The sequence below is a fragment of the Lagopus muta genome, chromosome 4 (genome assembly GCF_023343835.1).
Source record: "Lagopus muta isolate bLagMut1 chromosome 4, bLagMut1 primary, whole genome shotgun sequence".
NCBI classification, from domain to species: Eukaryota; Metazoa; Chordata; class Aves; order Galliformes; family Phasianidae; genus Lagopus; species Lagopus muta.
Window position 1 is genome coordinate 60,083,024 of NC_064436.1, and position 27,826 is coordinate 60,110,849.

General features: G+C 45.5%; 5 protein-coding genes across 14 annotated transcripts in view; 3 read left to right on the forward strand and 2 right to left on the reverse strand.

Annotated features, from left to right (window-relative positions):
• The window catches only part of TBC1D14 (TBC1 domain family member 14), a 66,887-nt gene extending 62,527 nt beyond the window's left edge, over positions 1–4,360 (forward strand). For all 5 annotated transcript variants that reach the window (XM_048942856.1, XM_048942857.1, XM_048942859.1 and 2 more), the window contains one exon: positions 1,116–4,360. In XM_048942856.1, coding sequence (XP_048798813.1) covers positions 1,116–1,181 — 66 coding nt within the window. In that variant the 3' untranslated portion in view covers positions 1,182–4,360. The remainder of the gene's footprint in view (positions 1–1,115) is intronic.
• On the reverse strand, positions 2,662–7,349 carry CCDC96 (coiled-coil domain containing 96). The gene is made up of 2 exons (XM_048942863.1): positions 6,684–7,349; positions 2,662–6,537 (listed from the first exon to the last, which is right to left on the reverse strand). Exons 1-2 carry the CDS (start codon positions 7,338–7,340, stop codon positions 5,995–5,997), a joined length of 1,200 nt encoding a protein of 399 aa, XP_048798820.1. The 5' UTR covers positions 7,341–7,349; the 3' UTR covers positions 2,662–5,994.
• A 360-nt stretch (positions 7,350–7,709) lies between these two features.
• On the forward strand, positions 7,710–11,014 carry TADA2B (transcriptional adaptor 2B). The gene is made up of 2 exons (XM_048942861.1): positions 7,710–7,989; positions 8,695–11,014. The coding sequence occupies exons 1-2, from the start codon at positions 7,720–7,722 to the stop codon at positions 9,685–9,687; spliced, it is 1,263 nt and encodes a 420-aa protein (XP_048798818.1). The 5' UTR covers positions 7,710–7,719; the 3' UTR covers positions 9,688–11,014.
• A 3,319-nt stretch (positions 11,015–14,333) lies between these two features.
• On the reverse strand, positions 14,334–20,167 carry GRPEL1 (GrpE like 1, mitochondrial). Its single transcript, XM_048942864.1, has 4 exons — positions 20,053–20,167; positions 19,311–19,479; positions 17,428–17,509; positions 14,334–15,304 (listed from the first exon to the last, which is right to left on the reverse strand). The coding sequence occupies exons 1-4, from the start codon at positions 20,121–20,123 to the stop codon at positions 14,958–14,960; spliced, it is 669 nt and encodes a 222-aa protein (XP_048798821.1). The 5' UTR covers positions 20,124–20,167; the 3' UTR covers positions 14,334–14,957.
• SORCS2 (sortilin related VPS10 domain containing receptor 2) overlaps positions 18,587–27,826 on the forward strand; it is a 581,186-nt gene continuing 571,946 nt past the window's right edge. For 4 of the 6 annotated variants that reach the window (XM_048942847.1, XM_048942852.1, XM_048942855.1 and 1 more), the window contains exon 1: positions 18,589–18,942. The gene's annotated coding sequence lies outside the window, so the exon portion shown is untranslated. Of the gene's footprint in view, positions 18,943–27,826 lie in introns of all 6 variants that reach the window. The other 2 variants (XM_048942849.1, XM_048942851.1) reach the window with 2 other exon arrangements.

Sequence of the window (27,826 nt, forward strand, 5' to 3'; positions counted from 1 at the left end):
GTCCTAGCATTTCTGCAACTCTTATGCCTTAGGTCACAGCTCCCTCAACTTAGTAGCTAAGGAATCCTAGCTCTCTTAGCTGCCTTGAGGTCTTTGTGAAATGCTCTTCCAGGCCAGATTTCGGTGTCATTCTCAGGTTCATTATAAAGGCTGACATTTTTCCATGAAGGATACTGTTACTGTGGCACAACAAATTCTCATAAACTCATTTGATTGAATAACTTAGGATTTATGCTGCATGCCTTTGAGCAGGAGCTAGCTGTAGTCTCTCAAATTCTAGGACTTTTTGAACAGCCAGCCAGCAGCAGCTCCATTCATACCTGGATTGAACATCCTTGTTGTGATAATACGGGTGATTTTGCGTTGAAGAGCAGGCAGTGTCATGTGATTGCCATATGAGCGATTCAGACTCATTTCTTGTTAATTCCGTTGGGCAGAAGCTTGTTTAAAATCTGTCAAAGTTGCAGTTCTTTGAAAAGAAATGTCCCTAAGGTCATTCAGTTCCTGGACACTTCTTGGGGATGCTGCTGTACTTCAGTGGAGTGTAACCAGAAGGCAGAGAGTACATACTGCTTCAGCAGCATGAGAAAGTAGGTATCAGTGTGCCCTCTACCAAACAAAATAGTCCATCAGCCGTAGAGAATGAAAGTTTTCCATCTGAGGGTGAATGCTGATTTTGATGTAATGCTGCTGTAAACAAATCTAGGGCAGCAGCAGTGCTAGGCAAATCCCAGTCAGTGCCATGGTAATAATTCTGAGCAGGCTGCTCACTTGCAATGGTTTTAGGCAGTTTATTTATCCTGAGAATGATGACATCCCCTCGGGAAGCTGCTTTTAATTGTACCAGATATATCTTTATGGGTAAAAATCTCATGTGTGGAGGTTAACTGAGCTTAAACCTTCATTAAATCAATTTGTATTTACTGTGCCATGAGGGCTTAAGGAAGAAGTCTCATGCACTGGGAAAGGTTCTCAATTTGGATAAAGTAACTATATTTAATAGTTTAAAAGGTATTGCTCAAAGCTACTCAAATAGCAAGGTCTTCAGACAGCGGTTTATTGAGTCACTTTTAAAATCTAATATCTTTTTCTCTGTCATTTCTGTACATGTCCAGATACTGGCTGCTCTGCAGAAGGATAACCGGGAAATGGAGAAAGGAAGTCCTTCACTTAAACATTAGCTCTGGCTGCCTCCGGTGACACAGGAAAAGATGTGAAGTGGCAAAAGTATTTGATATGTATGAGCCTGCAAATCAAAGTTTTACTTCAGATTCTGTTCAGTAGTAAGATAGCCTTAAAGGGGAGAGAGGGGAGGAAAGAAAAAAAATAAAAGGGAAGGAAACTGGGAGGTAAAACCTTTATAAGTGAAACCAAGGCCTAGCCTTAAACTTCTCGTGGAGCAAGTGCTTGCTGTGGACAGCAGTACACATTTGTATGTTTGATGAGGGCAATTAAACCAAACTATATTAAGGTTTCTTTATTATTTCTCACTGATGTTTTATAATGCTGGGCATTCAGCAATGTCAGTTGCTTTGAAAGCCATTCCCTAGTTCTGTTCTTAGGCAGGATATACACTTCCCATGCCCACTAGCTGGATCTGGATTTTAAATAACTGGTGCTGGAATTTAAATGATGTAAGGACCATTCCTTTAGAAATGCTTTTTGTTTTATAGGCTGTGGGTCCCATTTACCAAAGAAATCACGTAGATGTAGAACTACATTCCATCCTTTAAGAAAAAAAAGAGTCAAGGAAGCACACTTGGAAGAGAAATCGCACTAGCAGTGTAAAACCAATTATTCTTTAAGATGCCTTGGAAATCCACGTTCCTGTCTGAGTATATACAGCAAAAGTTCCATTAATTTGGCTAGATGGCAAACTCAGCAGGAGTGGGTATAGTATTAAGCTGGCATTATTTCCCAGCTGTACTCTTTCCCCCATTTAAACCCAGGGTCACATAGTACTAAATGGATGCTTCTGTGTCTCTTCTGGGGCAGTGCCATTTCAGGGCACTCCCAGCTACTGACTTCTGTGCCATCTGTCCAGTTGTGCTCATAAAACTGGGCTGAGCAGAAGAATTGAGAAATGGTTAAAAGGAATTTGTGCAGCTGTTTTAAACCCAGCTCTGCTCACTGGCAAAACTGAGGAGGAAGGGGGTAGGGTAGAAGTTACATAAGCCTTCGTTGCTTCTGAAAAGAAAAGCCTGTGGGGAGCTCTTGAAGCTGCTGCTGCCACAGTGGAAAAGCATGTGGAGTTGAATTTGATTAAGTAACGAGGGAAAGAAGTTTACTGGGAAATAGGCCAGAGAAATACTATCAGGACGAGTTCAGGCTGTCATTTCCTGGCATTTTATCCAGCCTCTAATACGTGTGAGCAAGTTACAGAGAGCAGATGGCCATTGCTCAGTTGTTATACAGGTTAGATTCCCTCTGCATTCAGATGAATGCTGAACTGTAAAGTACAGGTGCCTCTGATTTACAAGAATGGTGATTGTAGAGTGTAAAATCTGTTTATAAATAATTATTACCATTGAAAAGGGAAACTAACTGAAACAATATTTGTTAACTCTAAGCAGGAATTACTAAATCCTTTAGCTATATGGCCATAGGCTTCCCAGAGTTTTTTGTTCTGTTTTGTGCTCGGTTTTTGGCACTGACTGATGTAAAAAAAAAAAGATAATAATAGTTGCACACTGCTCAACTCAGCATACAGTGTAAGGGCTGTGGGACACAATCAATTTATTACAGACACTGTTTCTACAAGTGATACTTTGACTGTAATTTTAAAAAGAGGGAAAGGAAGATTTCTTGGTAAGTCTTTTGAGACTCATAATCACTTTGGAATATATGTAATGCAGATGCAGCTTAGAAGTCTGTTACCTCATTGGCCTTTTTTCCTGTCCACTTTGTGTACCTGGCATAATAGATGTGGTTTTTTTGGTTGCCCACCTGAATTTCTCCAGAAGACTTCTTTAGGTCATTGCTTACTGAAAACAGACATCGGGATGCTGACATTGAGAACATACTAATTCTCCCAGGAGTTGTGTATCTGTATAGACTGGTACTTGTATGCCACGTTGCTTTGAAGTGCAATAGAAAGCTGGAAGGTCAGTAAGTACTTTTTCTAGTACAATAGCAAATCTGCCTTTTCATGACGGGCATGAGAGGCCTAACATCTGCAACATTTGCACTAAGCTTTTAAATGATTTATTAAACACACAGACAACTCTCCCTGCTATACTTTGTGGGTGGTACCATAGCTGGCTTTGTGAGTTTAGTCTGCGTTGTAACTGGGTGCATATTTCTGTTCAAAGCAAGTTGTCAGTGTGGCTCACCTGTCTGGTTGGAATGCGTTCTTGAGCCACTGGGTGTTTGTCTCAGCCATCTGCAGCCTGTTTTCTTCTCAAAAACATGTTGAATGTAACAGTGAAAATAGGCATAGTTGTGAGAAAAGGCCTGCTGCAACACTTGTGCACTGTTTGTAACTTGCAAATGTAATTATTTTGGTCTGTGATTCAATCTTTCTGTTCTTAGGAGATGTATATATTTTCTAGATGATTTCTTTGTGTATATAAGGTATGTTCTTTAATGAAGAAAAGCAATGCAATAAGGAGGAGCTTTGCACAGTTTATTTTCAAACAAAATGCATTTGGAAAAACAATGACCTGCCTAAAGATGCAATTGTTCCAACTTCTCAGTAACTTGATTTGAAGATAACACTTGAATTTTGATATGAACAGAGATGAGTCGTAGTGGTTTAGAATAACTTGCCACCAAGCTTCCTAAGTTTCTTGCGGCGTACCAAATCTCTTCATTATTAAGGAAGGTTCTGTAATCAATTCAGGGATTGCATAACAAATTCTGATAACGTTACTGTTCAGGTGCTCAAGGGTATCTGTAACATGGTGCATGAGGTGTTCTCTCATTGAAGTGTCCCCATCTCAGCAGACCTTTTTTTTTCCACGGGTTTAAGGAAAAAAAAAAGCTGCAATACACCGCAGGTTTGCCACTGTCTCAGTACATACAGCAGACCAGAGAAACCAGAACATTGCCACCAGGTTTGGAATTTTGTACAACCCGCACTTTATTGCAAAGCTGTTTTGCAACTGCCGTCAGCAATCAGTCATCAACATGTTTCATTCAGAAATTCAGTTTCTTTCAGAAAGGTACCTTCTAACAGCTCATTTTTGAATGTTTTAAAAACTAGACACGTAGAGAACTGTTGATACATCCTTTGTACATCATGTTTAAATTGTTTTTATGTAGTTATCTGTTGGTTTTGTTTAGATATGTGTATCAAACTGGAACTTTTTCAACTGTAAATATATGGTTTTATTAAATAAAGTCATGTAAAGTTACCTTACTCACCTGCTGTCAGTGCAATTGAGAAACTGAAAGTTCAAGTATCTTCTTCTGCTGTTTGGTCTCCAGAAATGTTCAGCGAGTGTGGATGAATGTCAGTGGGTGCCATTTTTTTCCACGTGGAGAAATTCAGTGACACGTTTGCTTCATGCACGCATCGTTTTTGTCTGGCAGCCTCTCTGCTGCTCATCATCCACTGCTATTTATTTAAAACCTCCCAGGGAGGTGGTGGAATCACCGAGCCTGGGGGTGTTCAAGGAAAGACTGGATGTTGCGTTGAGGGACATGGTTTAGTAGGAGCTATTGGGAATGGGTGAACGGTTGGACTGGGTGATCTTTTAGGTCTTTTCCAACCTTAGTGATTCTATGATTCTATGAAAACAGAAGGCCTCTCTCTCGACTGTGCAGAAACCACTCTTGGATCGAGAGAAAATCTCACATCTGGTTACATGGGTCGTGGTGGAAGTCCTGACTTACAATGTCTTGGTCCATGATAAGCATAAGTGGTTGGCACTTGTCTGTTTTCACAGTCCAGCAGCAGCCAGAGGTGCATTTACTGGTATGTTGTGAAGTTATTGCTTGTGCAGTCTGTTTTCATGAATAGAGGTTGTGAGCTACTGGAGATACATTGCACTTAGTAGGACACAATTGTTTCTGTATCATGACATCAGCATCCCATGCCTTTGTCAGCAATGATGCTACTCTAGCAGCATTGAGAGCTGTGGGTGTAGATCTGTCACATTGCCTCTTTTTCTGTGAGCTGTGTGGGAATTTGAAGAATACGTTGTTTTGAAAGTGGAAGCTGCTTCCTGTCTGGTGAAGCTGAGCTGTATGATTATCCCTTGTAACAATTCCTCCCTCCCCCCTTTTTTCTGTGTTCGAGAATTCTCACACACTGTCCTTGAACAGTGCAAAGGGGCTGAAGCTGTGGTGGGCTGATGCTACTCTGTACCTCATCACACACCACGTAGAGCCTGCTAAAAGACAAAAGTATTAAAGCTCTAGATTGGGATGAGAAGTTTAACATATGTATTTGAAGTAGTAAACCTTTTGTCTTGTACACCAACAAAACAGATCTTGCAGCCAGTTCTGTTGACAGAATGAGTGAGGGATTGAGCTTCTGTAGTAAGTTGGCTGTATGCAAGTCGGGTTTGCTGTGAATACCTCTTGTTCCTCCTCAGCCCTCAGCCACATCTATGAACCTTAACCCCTAGAGTTAATTCTTATCTCCTAGGACCTGTCTGGAAGGCACAGGTGGTGGTTGTACAGATGAAGTTGTTACTGAATTGTAAGAACCGGGAAGGAGGTTGCCAGGATCAAGGTATGAATTAGAGCTCTGGGTGCTCTGCTTAAACAACACTGCCATGGCCTCGCAGGACTCAGCGTTTGAGATGGTTTTCCAGAAGTGTAGGCTTTGGGCTGTGCTCTTGTGCACTGCTTTAAATAGGAGGTACATGTAGGTGGCTTCATTCAGAAATGGGTACAGTGATCTCCTAATGCATCACACTGATACATCATACAGAAGTCTTTTCCAGGAGCACACATGTAATACCTTCCTCAAAAAGAAGCGTGTTAAGAAATGAGCGGTACGGACAACTCTGTAGTTTGTATCTTTTCAGTGCTTTATTTTCATCCTCAAGGTAGAAATGAATTGGCTTCCCTCATCTTTTCCTGAATTTCCCTCTGTTTGAGGATCAGTTCGGCGTGGTGACGTTTCAGCACTTGCAGCTGCTGTTGTAACAACTCCACGGCATTCACTTTCTCCTCAAAGTCCCGCAGCAGCATCTCCTCTCCAAGCAGCCCGCGTTGCTGCTGCAGTTTCACGTTGCGTGCCCTCAGCCTGTCTCTGACCTGCTTGCTCTTGCTCAGGGCGTCCCTCTTCTGCAGCAGGATGCTCATGACGTCTCTCAGCTCAGCCTTCCGGCCTCGGTTCTCAGCTTCCACAAACTGCAGTTTCTCCCTGACGTGGCCGAGGATCCGTTCTGCATTAGCGACCTTCTTTTTCAGCTTCAGGACCTCGTCGTTGAGGCCGTCCAGCTTTTCGTTGAGCTTCTGGTTCTCTTTCTTCATGTGACTGATCTCAGCGAAGTGGCGGCCTTTCAGCGTTTCTCCGTGGGCTCTCAGGACGCTCTCCAGGTTTCGGACCTCAAGCTTCACCTTGATGTTTTCCAGCCGGGCCTGGAGGGGCAGAAGTACAAGGGGGGCTGGTTCCGCGCCTCTCGTGTCCGGCGCGGCACCGAGGATCGCGGCACGGCGCTCGCCGCGCGGCCGGCAAATTCTCCGCCCTCCGGGAGAGCGGACGGAGCCGGGCGTTCCGCGCTCACCTCTCGCACGGAGATCTCCTTGTCCTGCTCCCGGGCCTGGATGTCGCCCACCGCCCTGAGCGCCGCCTCCCTGCCGCCCCGCCGCCGCGAGAGGGTCTGCACGGCCACGGCCTTCTTCCGCGCCTGGAAGGCGGCCCAAGCGGCACTGGCCCTGGCCTCGCTCTCCGCGCGGTCCCTCCGCCGGGCGTCCACCCGCCTCTGCCAGCTCTCGGCCTCCCGCTCCCGCCGCCGCCACAGCTCTTGCAGCTCCCGCAGCCGCCGGGCGAACAGCTCCTGCCCGCCCGCCTCGTCCGCACGCCGCTCGCCCCGCTGCGGCCGCAGCGCGTCTCCCAGCAGGAGCTGCAGGCGGCCGTCCGCCTGGTGCAGGCGCTGCCGCTCGGCCTCCAGCGCCCGGTACTCGGCCAGCAGCGCCGCGCGCTCCGTCTCCTCCGCCTCCTGGGCTTCGCCGCCGGCCGTGGGTTCCGGCTCCCCGCCGGCGTTGGATTCCTCCGCGCCGCTCTCCTCCTCCCCTGTGCCCGGCGCGGTTCCTTCGGGCTCCGGAGGCTCCGCCGGGCCCTCGGACTCCTCGCTCCCCGCGCTCAGCGCGTCGCTCTCGGGGACGTCGTTATCCCCGCTCCCCTCTCGCTCCTCCGCCCCGGGTTCCTCCGCCGCCTCCATGCCGCCGCCCGTCGGCTTCCCCCGTTGTCCGGGCGACGAGACTCGGCTCTGCCGGCCCCGCCTCTCCCTCCGCCCCGAGGTCCCGCCCTCTCTTCCCGGCCGCCGCTCAGCGGCGGGGTCGCCCGGGGTCGCCTCTGCGATTGGCCGCCGGGAAGGAAGCAGGATTCCGCTCGGCCAATCGCGGCCGCTCGTTCATTTTGATGCCCCCCGCGCCCGGGCTTTTCGTCTCCATTGGCCGCGATCCGGAGGGGCTGCCCGAGCCCTCCTCACCCATTGGCCGCCCGGCGCGAGGCTCCTCCCGGCGGGAGGGCTGCCATTGGCCGCGTCCGAGCGGGGGCGGGGCCGCGCGTGCGTGCGGGGCGGCGGCGGGCGGGGTAAGATGGCGGAACTGGGGAAGAAGTACTGCGTGTACTGCCTGGCCGAGGTGAGCTCCCTGCGCTTCCGCTGCACCGAGTGCGCCGACATCGAGCTCTGCCCCGACTGCTTCTCGGCCGGCGCCGAGATCGGCCCGCACCGCCGATGGCACGGCTACCAGCTGGTGGACGGCGGCCGCTTCACGCTGTGGGGCGCCGAGGCGGAGGGCGGCTGGAGCAGCCGGGAGGAGCAGCTGCTGCTGGACGCCATCGAGCAGTTCGGCTTCGGCAACTGGGTAAGGGTCGGGCCGCGCCGGGCTGCGGGGCGGGGGCTGCGGGGCGGCTCCGTCACCTCCTGGGGCGGTGTCGTGGCTCCGGGCGGGGGGAACCCAAAGCCCTCCCGGTTTTCGCCCTGCTGTGGGGTCGGGCTGCCCGGGGCGGCCGCTGCTCTCCGTGCACCTGTTCCTGCTCACCGCCCTCGAAGTGAAGCATTTCTTCTTTACGTCTACAGCTTCAGTATCCCTTGTTTCAACTTAAAGCTGTTCTCTTTTCCTTACCGCTGTAGGCTGTAAATATTAACTTTCCTTTTTTTCTGTTGCTCTAAAAACGAAGCTGTAAGTGAGCAGAACCGTGGCGGGTGACGCAGTGAGCTCGGGAACCGTCGCAGTGCTGAGCTGGGTTGTTGAGGTAGCAAAGGGTGCTGATCGTGTGCATGGTGAGCAGACAGGGCTGCTCTCCCCACGGGCAGCTCAGAGGCAGTTTGTTGCACCGATGCTTCTTTCTTTCTTTCTTTCTTTTTTTTTTTCATGGCTTCCTGTGTTTTCAATGCTTTTCTTGTCCCTTTCGCACTTGTAAATACTGAGCTGGTGTTCATGGTGTGGCAGAGCTATTGTTGGAAGAGTACAGGTCTTGTGAGTTGGTTTTTGAGGGAAGGAGGAGTGCGTGCTCCAATGAAGGTGTAATGGGAACCATCTTCTTGCCCCTCCTTGTTTTCCATTTAGGAAGACATGGCCGCTCACGTGGGAGCATCCCGGACGCCCCAGGAGGTGATGGAGCACTACGTGAGCATGTACATCCATGGCAACCTGGGGAAGGCCTGCATCCCCGACACCATTCCCAACAGGGTGACGGACCACACGTGTCCCAGCGGCGGCCCTCTCTCTCCCAGCCTGACCACGCCGCTCCCGCCCTTGGACATATCGGTGGCTGAGCAGCAGCAGCTGGGCTATATGCCGCTCCGGGACGACTACGAGATCGAGTACGATCAGGATGCTGAGACTCTGATCAGCGGCCTGTCTGTGAACTACGACGATGATGACGTGGAGATAGAATTGAAAAGAGCTCACGTAGACATGTATGTAAGAAAACTCAAGGAGAGACAGCGGCGGAAGAACATTGCGCGAGATTATAACTTGGTGCCGGCCTTCCTGGGGAAGGATAAGAAGGACAAGGAGAAAACTCCCAAGCGAAAGATCACGAAAGAAGAGAAGGAGTTGAGGCTGAAGCTGAGGCCTCTGTACCAGTTCATGTCCTGTAAGGAGTTTGAAGACTTCTTTGAGAACATGCACAAGGAAAGAGTACTTCGAGCAAAGATCCGGGAACTGCAGCGGTATCGCAGAAATGGAATCACCAAAATGGAGGAGTCGGCAGAATATGAGGCAGCCAGACATAAACGGGAGAAGAGGAAGGAGAACAAAAACATAGCCAGCTCCAAGAGGGGGAAGGAGGACGGCAAAGAAGGGGAATTTGCTGCCATTGAAAACCTGCCTGGTTTTGAACTCTTGTCGGACAGGGAAAAAGTGCTTTGCAGCTCTCTGAATTTGAGTCCTGCGCGATACGTGACTGTAAAAACCATCATCATTAAAGACCATCTTCAGAAAAGACAAGGGATTCCTTCCAAGAGTCGCCTTCCCAGCTACTTGGATAAGGTACTGAAGAAAAGGATTTTAAACTTTCTAACAGAGAGTGGCTGGATATCCAGAGATGCATCATGAAACCCACCGCATCTGAGCACCACGCCAGAGGCCTGACGGGCTCCCTTCTTTTTCCTGCCCTTTCTGGAGATACAGAAATTATCTTATTCAAAACAGACAAACAAAACAACAAAAGCAAAAACAAAAAAGCCCACAGTGTTCGTGGTCCGTGCTTCGAGTAGACTTTTGCTTCGTGTCATGAAAAATACTGAATTGCGAAACTTCTCCATTCAACTTCATTGCTCATTAGAGTACACTGTTTTTGTTACATTACTCAAAGAGATTTCTTTCATGTGAACCAACTCCTCAAGTCCAATAGTTCTGGGGTGGTCACTTCACTTCCTGCTGTTGGATAAGTGAGGGTCAATGTCATCCATAATCCTTGCCTTTTTTTTTCTTTTTTTTTTTTTTTGAAGGTGGGAGATGGTTTTCAGCAGACGAGTTCTTCTCCCTGATGTTGTTTTTGTCACAGTGCTGGCAGCCAAGCAAAGCTTGCAGAAATCCTGAGCTGTCAGGCACAGGGTGCAGGGATTGGCGTGGTGTTGCAGAGCTTTTGGAGCCCTGCCCTTAGTAGCACAGCCCAGGTGTCAGGACTTGGGGTGGGAGCTTTTCTGAGGGGCTGAGCCGTGACAGGGATTGGTAGATGAGTTGCCTGCAGGTGTCTGTGCTGTGTGGGCAGGCTTCTTGGAGAGCTGTGTTCTGCTGCCTGACCTCAGTGTGTGCTTGGCCGGGCAGCTGTATGCTCTGTGCTGGGCTCAGCACTGCTGTGAAGTGGCTGCTTCTGGCCAGCTGTGGCTTAGAACATGCAGAGTTCTGCCCTGGTGAAATCACTGCTTCCAGTTGCAGGGGGAACCTGCCCCTCCTCCTGTATCTGGTACAGGAGGCAGCCTGAGCACCTGCAGCTGCCTCCTGAGTGCAGCTGGGATGGACAGGGACAGGGAGCTCCATTCTGAAGCTCACAGCGGTCACTGAGGTTGGTTTATTGAAAAAGAAAAATTAATTTATATAGATGAAAATGCCCAGCTGCTGTGCTCCTGGAGTGCAGAGTGGAGGATGCAGCCATTGCAGGTTTCTGGCTGCACGTACCTTGAAACCTGCTGGACTAAATGTGCTGAGGTCATTGCTGTGGTTGGCAAAATGGATCTCAGTTTGCCACAGTGGTCACTTGGGCATAACTTATGTTGTCATTGCTCTCTGAGGGCTGTGCTCCCTGCCAGGCAGGGCTGGAGTTACAGTGGAGCAGAGCACAGCAGAAACACTTGATCCACACCGTTGTTTTAGTAATATATACCAATTAAGGGAGAGGTGTTCAAGGAGGACTGGAAAAGGTGTGTTTTTTTTTTTTTTTAATCTTCATTTCATTCTTAGATTCCTGTGCTGGCATCTAACCATCTGAATTTAAATAAAAAAAAAAAAAACACCAAAAAAACCCTAAAAAAACCAGGTTGATTCTGCGTGACAGACATCAATGTTATTGCACCTGAGCCCTGTGCTGGGCAGTGGGTGGCAGCCAGCTGGGCAACAGCTCCACTGTGTGGATGTGCCAGGAGATGGAGCTGACCGAGTTGAGAACATGTGAATGCAGAAGGTGTGCTCTGGTTCTGATGCCTTGGGCCATGAGGAGTCCATGACATCTTAAAAACAGTATTAATTCTGCAGCTTGGCAGAGGTATGCTAACCAGAACTGGTTTTGAGTCAGTATCTCCAGCATTATCAGAATAGTGTTACCGCTGAGTTTAGCATACAAAGGGTACAGTTATAAAGCCAGCATTTCTAAGGAGAAGGAAAAAAAACAATAACACAACACACACAAAAACTCTAGTGCCTTTTTGTTTTGAGCTTGTGGTGTTACGTCCCTCCAAAAAAGGAAAGGGCTGTGTGCTCTCTGATGGGATGCTTTGGCTTACCTGGAAGCGGCTTCTCAGGCACCTGAGACAAAGCAGTGCAACTCACTGCAGTGTGCCAGTAGCTTTAAGAACCTCTTCCACCCTATATGCACGTATAGAGAGCACGCGAGACAAGTTGAGAAGGTGTAAACCACTGATAATTTCCTCTGTCCTTCTCCTGTGGAAAGGAAGCTCAGCCTTTCCAGCCTTGGAGTTATGCAATTTGGTTCTTCCTCTGAGTGGTTCCGGCTGCTGCATCGCACTGGTGCTGCGCTGGAGCCTCAGCTCTGCCTGCAGCTGGGAGGTTAACACAGATGTGGGTTTTCTGATTTATTACTATCTTCCTCAGATCTAAATTTTATATTTCTGAAGTGCTTTGGCACACCTAAGCCTAACTGAAGCAATAGCCTAAAACCCATCTGAACAGTAATTTAAAAATAAAATTATCTAGGCACCAATGACTCATTTAAATGTTGTAGAAATGAATTCTGCGTTTACTCTTTGTAGTTCCTGAATTCCTCAGCCCTTCCAAAATGTTTCTTTGGTGCTAGACGTAACTTATTGAACATCAAGATGAATGTAAAATAAAGTATTTTTAATGTATGAAATATGGATATCGATATTTATTTTATACTTGCAAGCAAATTCAAGGTGGTAAATGTTTGCTGTAGCAAATGCTGATCCCTTGGAAAGGGCTTCCCTAGAAGCAGTGTCTCATTGTCAGCTATGCTTTTAATTTTAAAGGTGACTTGCACTAGAGGATGCTGCTGTCCTGTATTTTCAGATGGAACCCATTTAGTCTAAGCATTCCTTTGTTACGAGCTGCTGTTTTGTTTTCTCAAGCTGAGGTGCAGTTGTCTTAATCTGGCAACTTAGTAGAGCTGTGCTGCTTCTCGTGTGGTGAAGGGCTGACAAAAAGCGTGGCAAAAGCTCTTCAACTTTGTGTCTTGTGTTTGTCAGGAAGTGCTTCCTGTACTGTACAGATATCCTGGGCTTTGTGTCGCTAATGAAAAGGTGCTTGGTTTTGTTGTTTTTTTTAATGCTTACTGCTCTGGACTTATTTTCTAACGAAAAATAATGCTAATGGTAGTTTCTGCCCTAACAGCATTGATGTAAGCCTGTGGCAAAGCACTAACCCGTCAGCTGTGCACTCATCTGCTCCCGGTAGGGGCAGCAGTCAGCCTGCTGTAATGCTGTACGGTGCTTCCATCAGTCCCAGCCTTGTGTTACAGTACAACTCGCCAAGTAGCAAAGGAGCGTTAGCCTTCATTCTGTGCATACAGCCCAGATCAGGTGGGCTCGTTACAGCGTTCTGCTTACAGCCCCTCCTGCCCTACCTTCTGCTGCAGCCCAGTGAGAGTTAAGAACAGCATTAGGTTTGCATTGGAGCCTCTGCCCATAAATGGCCTTGTGAATGAAAGCACTCTGCTGTTCTTCTCTTGCGTGGTGGCTGCACCGTTTCTTTGCAATTGTAACCGACTGCATCGGCCTTTTGGTTTACTGCTCTTTCTTGCAAGGTGTTTTTGCGTGTGCCCCAGGTGCTCTTAAAGAGATGATGAATTAAATACTGTGAAGGAGGGTACCTGGTGAGCACCCCGGCTCATCAGCTTCTCCCTTGAAGGGAACGTTGCACTCATTTGCGTCGTGTACTGGTGTAGCTGTGCCAGACACACAAACGTCTGTGCTGAAATCATGTAAAACCTAACTGATGTTGTGCACACTCAGCATTTTACTAGGTTTTTGCATTGTATGTTGGTAAATAAACTTGTATTAAAGTTTCTTTCCATTATTAATTGCACTGTAACATAGCCCTTTTTCCTCATTGACCAGCTAAAGCCCTGGCAGCAGTGACTAGAGATGCATTTTAGCTACATGATGATGCGTGGAGAAGTGCTTGTAACAAACTAGCTAGGGCAGAGCTAGCAGTGGCAGCTCTATTAGCTGCTGTCATGCTTAAACTTCAGAGTCATCCACTTTTTTTATTTCTTCAGTGCATTCTGCTGTCATCTGTCAGCAGAGGTGCTTGGAGAGCTCAGTAAAGACTTTCCTGTACACTACCTCCTCTGAAGGGGCAGACCAAGGAAAAGGAATTATTTCATTCAGATGTTCAGAATTCACTTAGTTTTAAGGAAATGAGCTTGAGTCCTGTGCCAAACACTCAACAGTAAGTTGTGTGTAGCAACACCTTAAATGAAGCAACGTAGTGCAAAAAAGACACTCTAAGGAGCTGGTAAATTAATTACAGAAACCTCAGTCTCAACAGACACATGAACTGAAGAGGCTCCTTAATCCAAACAACCAGCAGCGAGGATGGAAAATACAGAAGTCCTTCCTGTCACATTACCAGATCCTAAATATGTGTAACTCTGATGTTTCAGTCTGGTGTGTTAGTGAATGGGCTTTGAGGATCTGAGGGAAGACACTCTGTCAGATGCGTAGTTTGGCAGGTCCCAGCCACTCCTATCAACATGACCAGCAGCAGGTGAAGTTACACGTGACAAGAGCTGTGTATGGGAAAGCTCTGTTGCAGCCTAAGATCCAAGGTGAGTAAACACAAGAAATAAAGCAGAGTTCACGTTTTTGTTTGAGCCACTTACAATGCAATTACTTGTGCAGTTCTAAATGTAGCAGATAGCAAACTCTGAGATACTCACTTCTTCAGGTATTCTGACTTTCAGTGGGGTTTTAACTACAGTTTGCATAACAAACTGATTGCATGGCTTGAAAGTTACAAGTCTATCAAAATCCTTTAAACCAATTTATACAATATTAAATTCAAGATCCAGAGATAGCATAAGTTGTATTGGTTCTTCAATGCCATACAAGTATTAGATGGTTTTCTTGAGTCAACTTGACTACTGATCTAAAAGGGCTGAACAATTACAAAGGATGTCCGCTCTCCCTTGCCCTTTATTTTCAGGTCAGAATTCACAAATGTTTCTACTTCAGTTGTTGAGAGGGGTTGTTTCTGAATAGGCATTCTACAAAAATGGGTGCTTACATCAGCCAAAAAAACAGCAGAGGATTGGTTATCTGTACAACTTCATCCACTTTTGCAGTTTAGTGTTACAAAGCAAAAGGAACCATTTGAACCACCGACTGGATATTCAGTTTACACAGTGATAAACACAAGATTGCAGAACTGTGAGCATTTTGTTCATTTCATTTTAATGTACCTTCAGTAGCCATGGCTGTAACAAATATTACTGACAGAAGAGAGCTGAAGGAACACTGTTGAAGGCCACTAAGCAACAGAATGTCACTGTCTGCTTCATTTTCGCTGGGAGACCTCAACTGGTTCACTGAAACCTCTTGGGGGACAGAGGGGTAAGGAAAGCACGGTGTAAGAGAAAAACCATCCAGCTGTTTAATAATGGAATGGCATTAAGTGATCTGATTCAGCGGCTAAGCGTCTTTCACAACGCCCACGAGGGCAGGCCGCAGCGTGCGCCCATGCAGCTTGTAGCCGATCTTGGATACTAATGCAATGGTGCCAGGCTCCTTCCCTTCCATGGGAGCGTGGAACAACGCTTCGTGTTCGTAGGGATCGAACTTGGCTCCGACGGGGTTCAGTCTGAGCAGCCCGTGTTTTTTGAACACTTTCTGGATCTGCATTTCTGTCATGACAAGACCTTCGTACAAGCTCTTCAGGTGAGGATTTTCATCCTTAATTTCTTCTTTTGGAACACTTTCTGTTGCTTTCTCCAGAATGTCTGCGACTTCTAGCAAGTCCTTGCAGAAGCTCTGAATACCTAAAAAAGAAAGGAAAGGGGAGGGAGGAAAGCTAGTATTAAAAACCACCACCACCAAACAAGATGAAAGGTATGCTGGTGAGATGACATCAACAGTTAACTCTCACAAGTTACCAAAACCTTCAGATGGCCTCACATCATTTCCTTCTATTAAGGAACGGATCTTCTGTCTCTCACACGGTGGGATTCACCTGAAGACCAAAGCATTATATTGCTCTATTTCTACTCTTTAATCTGAGATACAAAGAGTTTTTGCAGAAGAAAAAGTTTGTAATCAGGCTGATAAGGAATCTTAAGAGGTGAGCAGTGATTCCTCCTTGAATGAACAGAACACTCATAACCCCCCCTCCCACTACAAACTGCTCTTACAGAGTGAGCCAGAGGCTGCACCTCATGCTGAGTGATTCCTGGGCCAGCAGCAGTTTTGAAGCTGATCTCCAGCTCGCCCTAGAAGAATCTGGACTCATCTCACTTCAGGTACACTGTCTCAAGCAATCGCAAAAGACCAAGACAACTCATTGGAACAACGCATTTCTTTGCAGAGGTATGATGATGACAAAGTGCACTGAGCTGTGGTAGCATTGCTCATTTCTTCTTTTAGGCAGGGTTAGGCTTTATAACTCTATCCATTATTTTCTCCTCACCAGGAAGAGCGCAGTACCAGAAGACAATGAACTACAGAAGCATCTTGCAGGATCTATAAGGATGAACTAGTTCTCAGGAAAAGGTCACTTTAACAACTGCACAACTCTATTTAAAGACTTGAGCTTTTTACAGAACTGTGTCTGAAAGTGTCCAGTGAGTTCCCAAAACATTATGATAACAATCAAAACTTTAAATTCAGCCTACAGCTATGGCTAGGGCCGAACTGTCCCAAACATCAGCTGTCAATTGCTCTGGATCAAACCAGACAGCAATTTGTTCAGAAAGGGATTTTGTATTTTTTCTATTATTTTTAGCATAAGTTATTTCTATAGACAGCTGTCACTGCATCTCTCTGGACTTAGTCCCCTATGGACAAGTTTAAAAAAGCAATCCCCACTGAACGATGAAACTTACAGTCACACATTAACTATGATAATGTTTAAATGAGAAACTTTATTTGAATATTTATTTCTATCATACATCTCTGGGCTTAGAGATAACTCCAAGCCTTTCTGCACTACACAGCACAGCAATCAAACAATGTTTTTTGCAAATGAACTTCAGGATGAAGCATTCAAATATCCATGATTTTCATGTACCATTTTCAGGTACAGAATTATGAAACAAAGAGATGCTTTTTTTAACCACACACATTAACTGCAGATTCTGCATGTAGAAATTAAAATGTCTGCATTCAGAATAAAACTACACGGCTCTGCAGTGCAGCAAGAGAGGATAGCTAATATTTCAAACCAAAGTGGCAGTCAAGTACTAAAAGGAAGCTCTTCTGCTACAGCGTTCACACACAAACAAGGAGCTCTGTCTCAATGTCAGAACGCTGTCAGATGTCAGTGAGCTGCTGGAGGCTGATGTTTCTAGCATTCCTTAAAGCCTACAGCTGTATGTTCCCTACCACTGTACTGCCTCTGTTTGAAAGCTATGCCTCTGTTTGAAAGCTATGGCTTTCACCAGAAGAGGAATGTTATTCAAATCTGAAAGGTAAAACAAACAAATGAAAACCTCCACAAAATGAACCACCTCAGAAACCATGCATCAATAACAACAAAACAAGCAACACAGCAAGCATGCCAGTATTCCATCCTCACCCTTGGTTTTTGAAGTCTGCCATGGGACCAAGTGTATAAAAAGGCAAACTTGAGGCTGCAACCTTACTAGAAACATCTCCTAATCCTGTACCTTTAGAAAACCAGGTGCCAAATTCAAACAAAATTCAAAGTTGTTGACTTAAATTGGTTAAGTCTTGCCCTAGCTTAAGGGAGACTATTGTATTTCTATTACCAAGTGAGGAACCGTTTTTAAACCTCTTTCCCCTATAGATGTATTTTAAACTAAGTAGCCAGAATAACTGTAAGTACAACTTGTCAAAACTGGAGGCTAGTTAGCTCCATTTTCCAGGCTCTGCTTTTCAAGTCAGTGTTCCTGGGTCTTATGATTAAAAACAAAGAGTTTTCACTGACCATATAACTTCGCCTCTTCCACGAGTTTCTGGCTTCTTTGCCTCACGTTTTCTGCATCTGCCAAGGCCCTCTTGTACTTATCCTGCAGAAAAACAAGTCACAGAAGAGATTTCAATCCAAGTGGTTGAAGCATTGAAAATTCTAAAGCAAGTACAGAACAGCATTTCTTTTTCAGTCTTACATTATTTTTTAGATAGTGGATTTAGGCAAACTGAACACACGACAATTATCACTGCATCCTTGTTGCAAAGAAAATTGTTTGCTTCATTTAAGCGCAGAAAGAAGTCAGAGAAAGGAAATAAGGATTGGCCTCTAGACTCAATATTTGCTGTCAGTAATTTTTAACACTACAGATACACCAATTTTTCCAAAGTTGTCTGCTTTTTCTGGCAAGTGTTTGCAGGAAGTCTTCATAAGGTATTATGTATTCTGACACCAGCAAACAAGATCCAACCCAACCATTCAGTCTGCCTCTTCCCTCTCCACCAAAGTGTCCTCCAAGTTTTTCAGACCTTACAAACTACAAAGTCTGATTCCTCTGTTCATCAGGCTAAGTTTAGGTATGTTCCTAGCAAGATGCCCTGTAGCACGAGATGCATTAGGAACTCGATTCAACAAACGTTGGCGCTTCAGTGCTGCACCACCTGACCCAGAACTCTGCTGGGCCTGCACACACTGTAAGGTTGACTTTCACATCAAGTTGACCTTGATGCCTTCTGTAGCCAGGAACATATGCTGCCAACTAAGCTGTTAATCTCCATGATTTGTCTTTCAGTTCTTTCCTAAGGGCAGCAGAAAGGAATCTCAATCCACTTACAATTCACAGGCACTGCTACTACAGAAGGTTCTGGGCTACCTCTCAAAGTCCCAAATGCTCTAGAAAGACATTTTCTATAAAGCACTCATCCAGAAAAGCTATGACTTTGTTTAATCCACACCTCTCACCTCCTAGGGCACTGTTCACTCTCTGTTAAGTCATGCATGAGAGAATGCAAGATTTATTAGGCCAGAATGCAACATGGACACATTAGTCTCCCATTTAAAGACATCTCTAACAGAGATGGGTTCAAACTCCCACTGTGTAAGCACGTAATAAGTACAGTATTATACACAAGCTAAGAATTGTTAACCCCTACCTTTGGAAAAGTCAGTGGCTGTTTTCAGAATACCTACTCTAAGCTCACATACATACAAGATGCATTCCAATCCTTACATGAACTTCAAAGAATTATTTCTCCACTGAGCAAAAATCTAGGTGGCCGAAAGTCAGTGAAACTAAGGAACCAATTTCCAGGTTGTAGGGGAAGTGTCATGTCACAGCCTGAACTGATGACTGAGCACCTGGTGAAGGGGGTGGCTGGCCTAGGAAGTACAGCTGCAAGCAATTCACCTGTACTTCCCATGTGACAGGAAGGGCTCATTTAAGGGCCAGCTTCCAAAGGGAGAGCATCTTTTGGATGAAGGCTACTTCCTGAGAAGGAGTGTTCTATAGCCAGAGGCCCTATCACCAGTCAGGTGAGTCAACTTTTTCCTGTATATGCTTACTGCCATTCCTAATGCTGTTTTGCCTAGCATCAACAAAGAACTTCTCAGAAGCAACTTCCCTGTTTCCAAGGACCAACACAGGTCAAGCAAGATTCCATCCAGAAATCAGAATGAAACCATCTAAAGTTTTTGTTTTAGAGTAGGATGGGATACATTTCAGGTCTTACAGTAAATCCGCTCTCTTCAGTTTTGAGAAATTATTTAATTACAGGTTATTATCCATTAACTAAACATCAGTTGGATTTCTGCGTTCAGACTATGCGCTGAGAAGCTATAATCAGGACTCTTAGGTACACAGCCCGCGAGAAATGAACACAGACTGAGCAGAGGCCACTCACAGTAACTTCCTTGAGCTGCTCTTCCAGTTTGGCCTTTTCCTCAGTTAACATTCTTTCAGCAGCACTATGTTCTGCCTTCTGCTCATTGTGGCTCTGACCCTGATCCTCTTCCAAGTTCTGGCCGGTGCTCTTCTGCTGTGTTGCCACACAAAGCAGTCGTGGAGAGGTCCTGTGAGGAAAAAAAACACAGAGAGTGTTAATCTACCACTTACCTTGTCAGACAGTAGTGCTTCCTGGACATACTGGACACTTAATCTAACAAATCAACAAGCACAACAAATGCACATTAGAGCACAAATCAACGATTCCAGAACTGTGGAATCCGTCTGCAGAAGATTCCATCAAAGGAACCGAGTTTAGTTTATCTGAACTGCTGCAAACAACAACTCGGCTGCAAGGCACCGACCATGGGGCAGCAGCTCGTGACCGCCTGTTCGGTCCAGCCTATGCCATAGGGCACAGGAGCTCGTCTTCACGGCAGCACGCGGTCTGCCTGATGCAACAGCCCGCAAGAGCAGCCCGAGGCCCGGCAAGACAGCAGCGGCCGCACCGCACCTCGGCCCTTACACCGAGTGCAGGCCTCTAAGAGGCTCCCTGAGGCGCTTCGAGGCCGAGCCGGCTCACAGGGCTGCACGCCGGGCCCTGTCCTAACGGAACGGGGAGGTGAAGGGCCGGGCCTCGCTCCCAAAGGCCCCGAGCGCGGCCCCGACCGACGCGCCCGGCCCGGCAGCACCGCGCTCACCTCAGCGCCAGGCTCAGCAGCGGAGAGCGCGAGCGGAGCGTGCCCAACACGCACTGCGCTACCGCCGCCATAGCACCTTCCTACCCAGCACCGCGTCTGCCCGCCCACCTGCGCACTTACCAATCAGAGAGAGGGCGCTCCAGGAGTGAGGCGGACAACAGCCAATCAGAGAGGAGGATGAGCGAGAGTGGTGGGTGGGATGCACGGCCCTTCCGGGCCGCGGAGAGGAGCTCCGTGCAGGGAGTTGTACTCTGCCCCCCTGTGGCGGGAGGTGCCGCCTGAGGGCGCCCTGGGGGCCATTTTGTGCGCTGTGGGGCGCTGGGGCTGTCCTTGTCGGCCCTCGGGGGGTCTGGCACCTGGCTAGATAACTGGGGCACACAAATCCTACACGGTGATACACGAGTTAACTTCATCGGTGCTATCAGTTAGCATGCGATTATCACTTTAAAAGCAAGAAAAAGGTCACATTTATTACATGGTCCCAGCACTTTGCTAGATTTTTCACAGATGCATATGCCCCAGCTGTAAGCCTGATTTCTGCTTGCATTTCCAAAGTATGTCCTGAGGATGAAGAAGCTGCACATGCTGTAATGCAAAGTCAGTGAATTATATATCCAGCTGTGTTCAGGGTTGTAATTACAGTGTTACTAAAAAGAAGCCTCAGAAGAGCCACTTGCCATGCAGGAATCCTGCAGAAGTTAGGAGCTTGCTCGGTTAACTCAAGCTTTTGCACAGCCTCCGTGTAGCAGGGTTTGCTTGTCTGCGGTGCTGCTTTGGGGCCTTTGCAGAAAGGATGTGGGACATCCTGGTCCTCTGCTCTCGTGACAACTGTTATATTCCAAGGAGTGCTGTTGTCTCTGGCAGTCACACAAGTGCACACAGATGTGCATTTCTCCTCTTGAGGAACAACTTGGAAGAGCAAGAAGTGTGCCAGTAACACCCTTGGGTGACAGCATCTCTGCAATGAGAACCAAGCAAATGGTTTTGCATTCTGGTGATCATTAGTTTATACTGTGACACTGATACAGCACAGCAACTTGCCTACACAAAACAAAGCAAAGACTGAGGTTGCATGTGGCTCTAGTCTGGTCAGTGGCTGCCTGCTGCTTTCTGGCAAGTAGATAAGCCACAGGTCCCAAGCTTCATCCTTGTAATTCTTAAAGATGCAATTGAGGAGACCTGGTAAAGATGCCAGTAAAGCATCTGGATCTGAGAGAACAAGGAGAAAAGTGGGAATAGCCATAAAGGAGGTTATCCACAGAAAGCTGTGAAGAAATGAGACAGAAAAGGTAAGTAGGTCTTTCGATCTTAGGCTTCTAAAATTTTGCCTGAAAAAATAACTGGCTCCTTTTAGCACTGAACAACCAGTCTGCCTGTCTCATTTCCCCTGTCTGTTGGGCTGAAATCCCTAGCAAGCTGCTTCCTATTTACCTTGTCTTCATTCTCTGCTGCCTACCACCTGTGGAAGCTGTGTTCAATTAGTGATTGATTAGAAAATTAATAACAGAAAATTGAGAACAGCCTATTGCTAGTATATCTTATTAATCATTTAATAAACTATATTCTGTTCAAGACCTTTGAAACAAGCAAATTCCTGTATTAAGGCCCATTTGCCCAAAATGATCATTCACAGGCTTTTTCCAAGCAAAAATTCAGAGTGATCCTCAATGAAAGTGAATTTTGTTGTGATTTCCTCAATTTGAAGAGCTGTTAAGAAAAGCCCACAGGTGGTGCAGATACTGATGAGTGCAGGACTGAACAGCACACACAGTACTACAGATAAGCATGTAGGTTAGCCAGAGCTTATTTGCACTGTGACTGACGCTGGCCGTACGTACTGTCCCACTTTGGAAGGCACTTTGAAGAAATTACTTTTCCAAGCTTTGTTCTGACTTCCACCTTAGCAGTCTGTTCTAATTGTAGTGCCACCTAGTGGCCTGCTTTGTGTTTGTTGTTATTTTTGTTAATACTCAGCTGAGGAGTAGTCAGCACCTGCTGCTTGGGCTGGCAGGCAACCACAGATGTGCAATCACAAACATGTTCCTGAGTAGTCCGCTTCACATCAATCAGACTTTTCTTTTTCACATAAAGTCAGGGTTTGAATATTGTTTGCTGATAGGCAATGCTTATTCTGAATTCTAAAACATTAAGTTACGCAGTTGCTACCTCTCAAGCTGATGTGGTTAGAAGTGGTTCTAATCTCTAATCAGTGCAGTCCAGTGATTGACTCGGGTGGTGTGGACTTAATTCCTGGTTCATCTCGTGATTCACTCTGTGGCCTCGTGCAGCCATTCAGCCTCGTGCAGTTATTCGACCCTGTTTCCACACAACTACGAAGTAAGGGTAGTAATCTCTGAGAACACTAAAGTTGTTCAGAGTGCACAAGGGAATTTCTGTGATATTTTGAGAATGCCAAAGGAATGATAAGGCTCTTTTTTATTATTAGTAGCATTAAATATATAATAAAAAAGCTTGTAATCTTTTGAGGTGAAAAATGGTATAAATGCAAGATTTGTGCTTGAAACGTTAAATGAAAAATTAAGGCATTTCTGTGTCTATGAAGAAATACTGGTCCTTTCTCTGAATGCCAAGATATAATCTGTTGATATTCAACCAGCAGGCAGAATGCCATTACATTTGTGTTTCAAATATGAGCTGTGTTATTAATGTTTTCAGGCTAAAAATGAAAGGGTACCATATCTTCCCTGATCAAATATGTTATGTGTCAGCCTGATCAGAACCGAACATTGAACTGTGGTGGGAGGAAGTGGAATGAGAAAAGAAAAAAAAAAAATCATTGTAAATAGTCTAGCAGTGACCTTTCAAGTCAGTTATCAGGAAATAACAAAATCAAATTAAAATATGTTAATTTAGCTATAAGACTGTTACTGAACTTTTCAGTGGTGAAATTAAACTTGTTTTTCAAACCTGAGCCCTTTAGGAAAGATTTCACAAAAGAGGTCGTATCTGTTGTTCCAGTATAATGTTGGGGGACATATTCTTTCATACAGAATGTTAGTTCAGAAATATATATGCATATATACACACACACACACATATATTTTGATCCCTATAAATAGGGATTATTGAGTCTGAGTATCAGTAACACCCTGGAAACATCTCAGACAGAAGAAGCCTATAAAGATTAGACTGTTACTTGCATCCAGAGACTTTAAATATCATGTAGCGTGATTGTATAACCAAGATGTTATAATCACAATATAATTGTGTATAATCAATAGATATCAAGATGTTATAATCGCAATATAATCAAGAGAGTAAGGCAAAGCAAACAAGGATCACAAAAAGAGAATAAGTGGAAGAGCTTACCCTTGGGTTGAGCTCACCAGAAGATACCAAAAGAGGGGATCTCCAGAAGAGATCCTTCCCCTCTGGTAGCCAGCTCTTAAATAGGTCCAGGAGGGCTGGAGCCTGGCTCCACCCCTTCTGGCAGCACAGGTGAATTGCCTTCACCTGTGCTCCTCTGGCTGACTCATGGCTCACCTCAGGTGATCAATCAGAGGTTCAGGCCGTGACTCAGCAGTTCCCGTACACGTGATGCAGATGTGTGTGTAGGGGAGAAGAGCCTTCCTTCCTTTTAGTGAGAGCCTTACTAAGATAGTTAATGTGTCCCAAATTCATAACTTTTAGAAGGGAACCTACACCCAGGAGGGGAGTAAACTCTTCAAAAGGGCTGACAACAGCAGGACTAGGGGAAATGGTTTTAAGTTGAAGGAGGGAAGATTTAGGTTGGATGTTAGGGGGAAGTTCTTTACTAGGAGAGTGGTTAGGCCCTGGAACGGGCTGCCCAGGGAGGTTGTGGATGCCCCGTCCTTGTACGTGTTTAAGGCCAGGTTGGATGGGGTCCTGGGCAACCTGATCTGAATGTGTATGTTTGGTGGCCCTGCTAGGCAGGGGGGTTGGAACTACATGATCCTTGGGGTCCCTTCCAACCCGGGTGATTCTGTGATTCTGTGTAACACCTACTCTCTGCCTAGTTTCTCTGTGGGCTGCAAGTATAGAATCACACATCTTATTCTGGTTATAGAATACCCTTTGAGTTCCCATAGCTTTTTGCTAACTAATTTGAAAGGTACATTTTGTAACTATCTTGTTGCCTGGAGAAGGTTGTTGCTGTGCTGAAAATCTAATAGCGACAGCCGCAGGGCTCTGAAAGAGCTAATTAGAGCAATTTAGAATAACAGAAGTTCTGTTCCTAGGAGGACACTGAAGAGATCCTAGCTCAAAGCAGCATGCAGCAATTTCAGAGCAAATTTATTGTGATATTCCTGCATAAGTCATTTGGTATCCCAAGGATTTGCAAATTTGGCTATCTATTATGGTTTGTTCTTTCAGCTCTCGTTATCAGGGCACAGGTACAGGCCTTGGAACACTCCTGGCAATAGGAAGTGCTTCACCTGTCCTCTTAAGAAAGCAGCTAGCTGGTTCTAATGCACAAAAGCAATCTTTTATCATGCTGATGTGGCTTTACACCTTGAGACAAAATTATTGAGCTCTGGGAGAAGGGTTTTCAATCAATTGTTCTCATAAACTCTTAGCGTGGTGCCATTGATTTTCTTAATATTTTTCTTAAGAATAAATTGTTGCCTTTCAGCTTAACGGGCCAAGCTGACAGAAGAGGTCAGCTGTGTTAGCGTGGTCTGTCCTCTCTCTTCTGTTACGTTCAGGTTTTGCCAAGAGGACAGAAGTTGTTGGTGTCCATTTCTGCATAAAGTTTAACAGTGGAAATACTGAAACAGTATTTGGACATTCAGGCCTACGTTTTTCTTTCTTTCTTTCTTAATTTTTCTTTGAGGTTTGATGAATTAGATCCTGTGGGCCTGTTTCTGCTGTGCAGCGTGCAAGTGATTTGTATTAGTCAAAGGGAGCGTGGTGTGGGGAAGGGCTGCCAAGCCAGGTGCTCGGCACACAGGCTGCCAGCAGTGCTGTAAGAGCCCGAGGCCTGGCTGCTTATTGCTCGAGTTGGACTTGTGCAAATGTTTCTCCCTTGCTTTTTACATATTTTTTCAGATAACTGACGAGAGGTTAAGCTGCGTGGTGCATGCCCGTGGATGGAGCTCTGTTTAGACATGGTGTTTCAGTGCTGTTATTCAGTCTCGTTGGCGGGCTGTTCTTCCTGCATCAAAAGGGGAATGCTCATTCTGCTGATGCTGCGCAAGTGTGTTGGAGAGCTAAGAAGACAAGAAGCTGTATGGGAACTGCTGAGTCACGGCCTGAACCTCTGATTGATCACCTGAGGTGAGCCATGAGTCAGCCAGAGGAGCACAGGTGAAGGCAATTCACCTGTGCTACCGGAAGGGGTGGAGCCAGGCTCCAGCCCTCCTGGACCTATTTAAGAGCTGGCTACCAGAGGGGAAGGATCTCTTCTGGAGATCCTCCTCTTTGGTATCTTCTAGTGAGCTCAACCCAAGGGTAAGCTCTTCTACTTATTCTCTTTTGTGATCCTTGTTTGCTTTGCCTCACTCTTTTGATTATATTGCAATTATAACATCTTGGTTATACAGCTTTGCCTTACTCTTTTGATTATATTGCAATTATAACATCTTGGTTATACAGAAGCACAAAGCAAAATTTAAAGAGGTTGTCTCCTGCTTTTCTCCAGCTCCTTTAGAAAGCGAGCAAGAATTGATTGTGTTTCTATGAGTAATTAATGAGTGCATGAATGTTCCTGTTGAACAATTATTATTCTCCATTCTAACTAACCTAGCAGGGCAGGTCTGGCCAGACAGGAGAGACAGAGTCCAGCTAAAAATACCTGGAGGGGGAAAGAATAAGAGGCTTCCAAACCCCCCAGATTTTCCATGTAAATGAAATCTACCGAATACCCGCTTGCTTTTTTTTAATTATTATTTTATTTATTTATTTATTTATTTTAGTAGAGGCCACAATTTCTGAACTTGGATTTAAATCTGTCTCCAGATGAGGGCTTTACTCTTTGCTTCCTTCCCACAGGCATCTGTGAACATACAACTTCAACCTTGTTAGAAGAGCTCTCATCATCATTAACATTAGACTGGTGACATTCATGGGGAGTGGCATTAGATTTTTCTCAGAATCTCTTGAGTTGTGTCACTGATATCTGTGGCATGCCTCTCTAACTGCGGAATCTACAGTAGATTGGAATTTACGTAGATATAAAAGCTGTGCTGTGCAGGTAGAACTGAATGAAAGTCCTTGTTTTACATCCGCAGTACTTGAAGCTCGTGTGGCTGCTTTAAGTTCTGTGATAATCATCACACAAAGGACTTTCACCACTGCTTTAAAGGTCACCTCGGATTCATGAATCACTGCAGGTTAATGTGTTATTAATCAGTCAGAGACCAGCTGAAAATTATTGGTTCAGCTCCTGTTAGATGTTTATAAAACAAAATATAAAGAAGAGAATCTGTGCTTCTATGCTAGGAGTTAAATAGGAGTTCTGCTGCTGTCACTTAAACCACGAGGTCTTTCCCTCTTACTCCATCACCAGCTCCTGCTGCTGGTCTCAGAGCTGTCATTCTCTGACCTGAGTGGAGATGCTACTTCTCATTGACATAAAACCTGTTGCTGGTCCTTTAATTTTCAGATTTTCTCTCCTTTTTCCTTTCTCTCTCCCTCCTGCTGTACACTTGCCATCACCACATCTGCTCAGTTTGGAGTGGAGAGGCCTCCTTACCACACCACTTCCATCTCCACTCACTCGTTCTCAGGTTTTGCTCATTACTTAATGTTTTCTGTTACTTGTGATTGAGGACACCTTCACCTTTCTGACATTAAACCCTGCTTCATCTACATTGTGTCCATTTCTAGAGATTCTTATGTTTATGATAGTAGTGCTGACTGATAATTATGCTTGTGCTGCAGAAAAAGCATTAAGGTGGAGGATCCCTGTGACTTCTCTTTTAATTCATCTTTATTACTGAATGAAACAGACTCCTCCATTTCAAAGAGCTTATGACTTCTCTGACTTATCTTGTACTTTTCTGCTTGCTTAATTTGTGGTTTTAGTCTATTTTTAAAATGATATTTCTATTGTGTCTTTTAAAATATGTGTTTATTACTCTTCTGTGACTCCCAAGTGTATTGGCTGGCAAAGTCTTGATGAATAAAATTGCTGTCATGTTATAGCTATAAAAATTCATTCCTTCCCTGGAATGAAGCAGGCAAGTTTGAAGGAGTGGAGGAGTGGAGTTATTTGAAGTAAAATGGGATAAATACTTAGGAAAAATGTTTGTAGGATTCCGTTGCAGTTACAAACTGTTGATGTATTAAACTTCCTCGTTCTTCACTGTGCAAATGAACCAAAGCGTGAATCTGTACACCATTGCAGTGATGTGTGCTGTGTAGAACATATCCACTGACTAACTTTGTGAGAGTTGAGCCCTGACACTAGCCTGGAAGTACCAAACAATTCCATATTTACTAGAAAACCTGCCTGCAAGCCGTGGTCCAGTAAGTCATGCTAATGACTGAGCTGGTTGTGCTGGAAAGCAACTAGTATGTGAGGCTTTGTGTCTCATGGAGCTGTACACTGCTCTGCAGGCACGTTAGTGACTGTCTGCACGTTGACTCAACAGCTTTTCTTTTTGTTTTCAACAGAAGATGTTTTGAAGTGTTGGTTGTTGTCTTTCAATAACAATTGTTAATACCTTGCTGCAATACCAAGTGAGTGAATGTGTACAAACAACAGCTTGAGGCTTCTGAGATAGATAGCAGAGCTGTGAAGTTGATGCTGTACTCTTCTGACAGAAGACTGTGCGACAGACTCAGAGGC

Bases quoted from the DNA above. Each gene is read 5' to 3' on its own strand.
- TADA2B (XM_048942861.1), top strand. From the start codon at position 7,720: ATGGCGGAACTGGGGAAGAAGTACTGCGTGTACTGCCTGGCCGAGGTG. The intron at 7,990-8,694 runs GTAAGGGTCGGG...TTTTCCATTTAG, and splicing joins AGTTCGGCTTCGGCAACTGG to GAAGACATGGCCGCTCACGT.
- CCDC96 (XM_048942863.1), bottom strand. From the start codon at position 7,340: ATGGAGGCGGCGGAGGAACCCGGGGCGGAGGAGCGAGAGGGGAGCGGG. The intron at 6,538-6,683 runs GTGAGCGCGGAA...CTGCCCCTCCAG, and splicing joins AGGAGATCTCCGTGCGAGAG to GCCCGGCTGGAAAACATCAA.
- GRPEL1 (XM_048942864.1), bottom strand. From the start codon at position 20,123: ATGGCGGCGGTAGCGCAGTGCGTGTTGGGCACGCTCCGCTCGCGCTCT. The intron at 19,480-20,052 runs GTGAGCGCGGTG...TTTTCCTCACAG, and splicing joins CTGCTGAGCCTGGCGCTGAG to GACCTCTCCACGACTGCTTT. The intron at 15,305-17,427 runs GTCAGTGAAAAC...TTTCTTTTTTAG, and splicing joins GGAAGAGGCGAAGTTATATG to GTATTCAGAGCTTCTGCAAG.